At 43.0% G+C, this 3,648-nt stretch overlaps 1 protein-coding gene across 1 annotated transcript in view; it reads right to left on the reverse strand.

Moving 5' to 3' along the window:
• SPATA48 (spermatogenesis associated 48) overlaps nucleotides 1-3,648 on the reverse strand; it is a 42,490-nt gene that overhangs the window by 22,215 nt on the left and 16,627 nt on the right. The window contains exons 4-5 of the mRNA XM_011377282.2: nucleotides 2,273-2,349; nucleotides 1,538-1,589 (exon numbers count right to left, since the gene is read on the reverse strand). Of these exons, the coding sequence (XP_011375584.2) occupies nucleotides 1,538-1,589; nucleotides 2,273-2,349 (129 nt within the window). The remainder of the gene's footprint in view (nucleotides 1-1,537; nucleotides 1,590-2,272; nucleotides 2,350-3,648) is intronic.

Consider the following 3,648-nt stretch of genomic DNA (forward strand, 5'->3'; position numbering starts at 1 on the left):
GTCGCCTCAAAAGCCGGGGTTTTGTTTTGCTTGTTTTTTAACGAGCTGTTAAAAAGATGCAGCCGATGCTAACGGGATAAATGTTTTTAACCAGTTCACTTCATTTAACGAAGGCTCACGAACGAGCAGCACTCCTGGGGGGGAACGCAGACCTACTGCCCAGCGACAGCATGCACGCGTGCACACGCACACACGTACATGGACAAACACGCACACACGCGCGCACACACGTACACGTACACACATACACACATGCATGTGCACACACGCGGACAAACACACACGCGTGCATGCACATACACACATGCACACACGTACATGCACACACATGGACAAACAAGTACATACACACGTGCACACACACATACATACACGCACACACACGCACACACACTAGCACGTGCACACACTCGCACACATGCATACACACACATACTCATGCATGCACACACACGTGTACACACGCACACACACACTAGCATACACACACGTGCACACACAGACACTGAAAGGTGAGAAAATAACTGTGCTCTCATAGTTCTTGAGGTTACTTTACAGTGGGGTGATTCGCCCCTGAGCTGGCTGCACACGTGCCCTGCAGCCTCCTGGCACCCGTTTGGACAAACAACTCTGTCCGTGGTGCTGTGGACCGCATGCCCGGGCCCTTTCAACAATTGGGTTTGCTTTAGCCATTATCCGGTCCCCTGGGGTTAAATACAAGATAGAGAGGAAATGCTCCCCATTTAACATTTGTATTGTTTACGAAAGAAATGGTATAATTTTGCATGAGAATCTATAAGTAAATGTACAAATTTGCCTCCTCCTGCTTCCCAGGCACAAAATGGGCATGAAGTAAAAGTTTTTAAATATCTTAATTTTCAACTTCATACATACTAAATAAATACGACCCAAACGAAACTGAACGATGGAGGATATTTCACAGAAAATTTTTTATGCAAAAAGCACATAAGAAAAAGGTCCACCCTACGATATTTCAGTTCGTAAACTGGCATCGTTTTGGTTGGCAGATGCCCAGGTGCTGCTTTCCTCGGCCAACGAGAGCAGCGCAGAAAGAAACATCAGTAAGACTTCCGATTTTAATCACGCATTTCTCATACGTTTCTTTACAGTTTCCTAAACTTTCAATTCCAATCGTCCATTCTCAGGCCTCGCCTTACTTGACCCGTTTGTGGGATGTGAAACAGTCCGTCAGCCCCTGCTCCCCGGACACTTTTGGAACTCGTCCCCCAGGCACCGAGTGTCCGCTTCCCCCTCCCCCGTTCACTGCGTCTTCTGTCTCTTTCGCTGGTACTTTTTCTCCTTCTCGATATAAAGATGCACGGAGTCACGATCGATGCCCACCTCCCCCCCGTCACGCCTCCCTCGGTGCCCTTGTCCAGTGCTGTGGCTGTACCCAGCCATCTACACGCCACGACAGCCGACCCACCCCCCCACTCCAGATCGGTTCACCCCACGGCCTCACTGACGGGGCCACTTGGCTGTCCGATGAACATCTCTGCGTCCGGCATGTTCATACTGAACTGACGTCTGGTCTTCCCCCCGCCCCCGCCCCCGCCCCATCTGCCTTCCTGTTAAGTGATGGCATGCCCGGGGCGGCCAGCCGCATAGCCCAAAGCCTGGGAGTCACCCCTGGCTTCTCTTTCTTCGGACTCACAATCTCTTATCTGGAAGTTGTGCTGATTCTACTTTTCAGCATATACTGGGAAGTCGACACAGCCCTCCCTGAGCCACCATTATCTCTGACTCAGATGGTAGAATCTCTTATTTTTTCACACTCATCGCCTTCTAAGATATGGTCTATTTACTTATTATATTTGTTGCTTACTTTCCATCTCCCTGTGGAATAAGAGCTCTTTGCAAGGAGGGAGAGATTTTGCCCGCTTTACTCACTGATGAATCTCACGGCCTAGGGCATAGACACACAGTAGGTGCTCTATATATTTTTTGAGCAAATAAATGAGTTCTCCTAGTTTTCTCTGCTCTTGTTTGATATGATGGTGCACTCTTCTCTCCTCCTTTCTCTCTGACCATTTCCTTCGTTTTAGTTTTATGCTTCTATTAAATAAAGGTTTCCTTTAAGACTCATCCTTGAGCTGTTCATTTTAGCAATCGCCACGCGTAACTAAATATCTGTATCTGATGTTCTCTGAACTTCTAATAGGAGGCAGGATAATGTGGGCACAAAGGGGATGAATCATTAAAGATAAAAAATATATTTTCACATCAGAATTCTATTGGGATAGATGCTTACTTTTGTGTAGAGGACTTATAAAATGAGTCCTTTGCATTGTGTTTCTTGTCTCGGTGTGAAAGTGGTTCTCCGTCACCCTAGAAGGCGTGAACGACAGGTTAAAAGAGATCAGTGTCAGTGGGAATTGCCAGCGTTTTCTATTTACTACGCTTTCTTTCTTTCTCTTTACTTTTCCCCTTTCATCAACAAGTAAATCGAGTGCAATGCTTCCCTACTTTCCCGTATCGTCCTGGAAATTTCCGTTCTGCTATATTCTAACGATTAAGTTAAATTTTACAGAATGTACATTGAGGTTCGTGGAAAGTCAGATTTCTATGAGAAAGCTCTTGAATTTTAAACGTTGGCAAATGGTATTTAGTTCCACGTAATTAAAACATTTAATAAGTCTTGTCTGTCTTGTTTTCTAATAATACAAGGACATCGGTTGTGAAATTTCCCTCTTCCTATCTTCCATCTTATTTTATTAAAATTATTTAATTATCAGTATAACCATTGTTATTAGCGTCCTTAACGATTACTATTTGTTTAGATTTCCCACCATATTTTACCCGTCCATTGCCTGCTTTTGTTTCTTGGATCCTTGTTTTTTTCCCCTCGTTTCTTGGCTCTGTTCCCTTTCACTGAGGTTCAGTTTTCAGTAATTCTTTCAAGAATTCGAACTTCTAGTCTGCTTTTGATTCACCTTCACTTTTGGATAATGTTCTAGATGGGTTTGTATCTCTGGTCGAATGGTCGTGATGATTTAACAGCGGATGCATCTCATTGACTTGGGACTGTATTATTGTATCGACTTTGGGACTGTGCTGAGTTTAATAGTTGACAGGTATCCTACATCCTCCACCCCCACCTTCTGGTTATGTTTAGGATGTCTGTCTTGGTTTTTCTACAGTTTCAATATATTTTGTTTAGGAGAGGGTATGTTCTGTTCTTCAGGTTTAAGACTTGTGCTTCTTTGACCTGAGAATTCAAGACTTTCACCAATTTGGACAGATCTCCATTTTATGTCTTTATTTAAGGCAATGGAGTCTCCTTATTCTCTTCTTATGAAGTTCCTATTAGACAAATATTGGACTTTCTCATCCTATCCTGCAAGTCTCTCAACTTTCACCATCTCTTCATCTTTAACTTCTGCATCTACCTTCCATTCTACTCCTACCAACTCCCCTGTCTGCCACTTTCTTCACCTGTTTCATTAAATGAAACATTAAATATGTTCATTAGATTTTCCAAAATTTTACTAAAGCTACATCTAGTGAAATGATGTAATATTTCTGTTAGTTTGACGAATTATATTGATTAATTTTTCAATGTTAAGAATATATTTGCATTCCTGAGATAATCCTCACTTGATCCTGATATATTACCTTTTATAAATT

Source organism: Pteropus vampyrus, unplaced genomic scaffold (assembly GCF_000151845.1).
Source record: "Pteropus vampyrus isolate Shadow unplaced genomic scaffold, Pvam_2.0 Scaffold308, whole genome shotgun sequence".
Taxonomy (NCBI): Eukaryota; Metazoa; Chordata; class Mammalia; order Chiroptera; family Pteropodidae; genus Pteropus; species Pteropus vampyrus.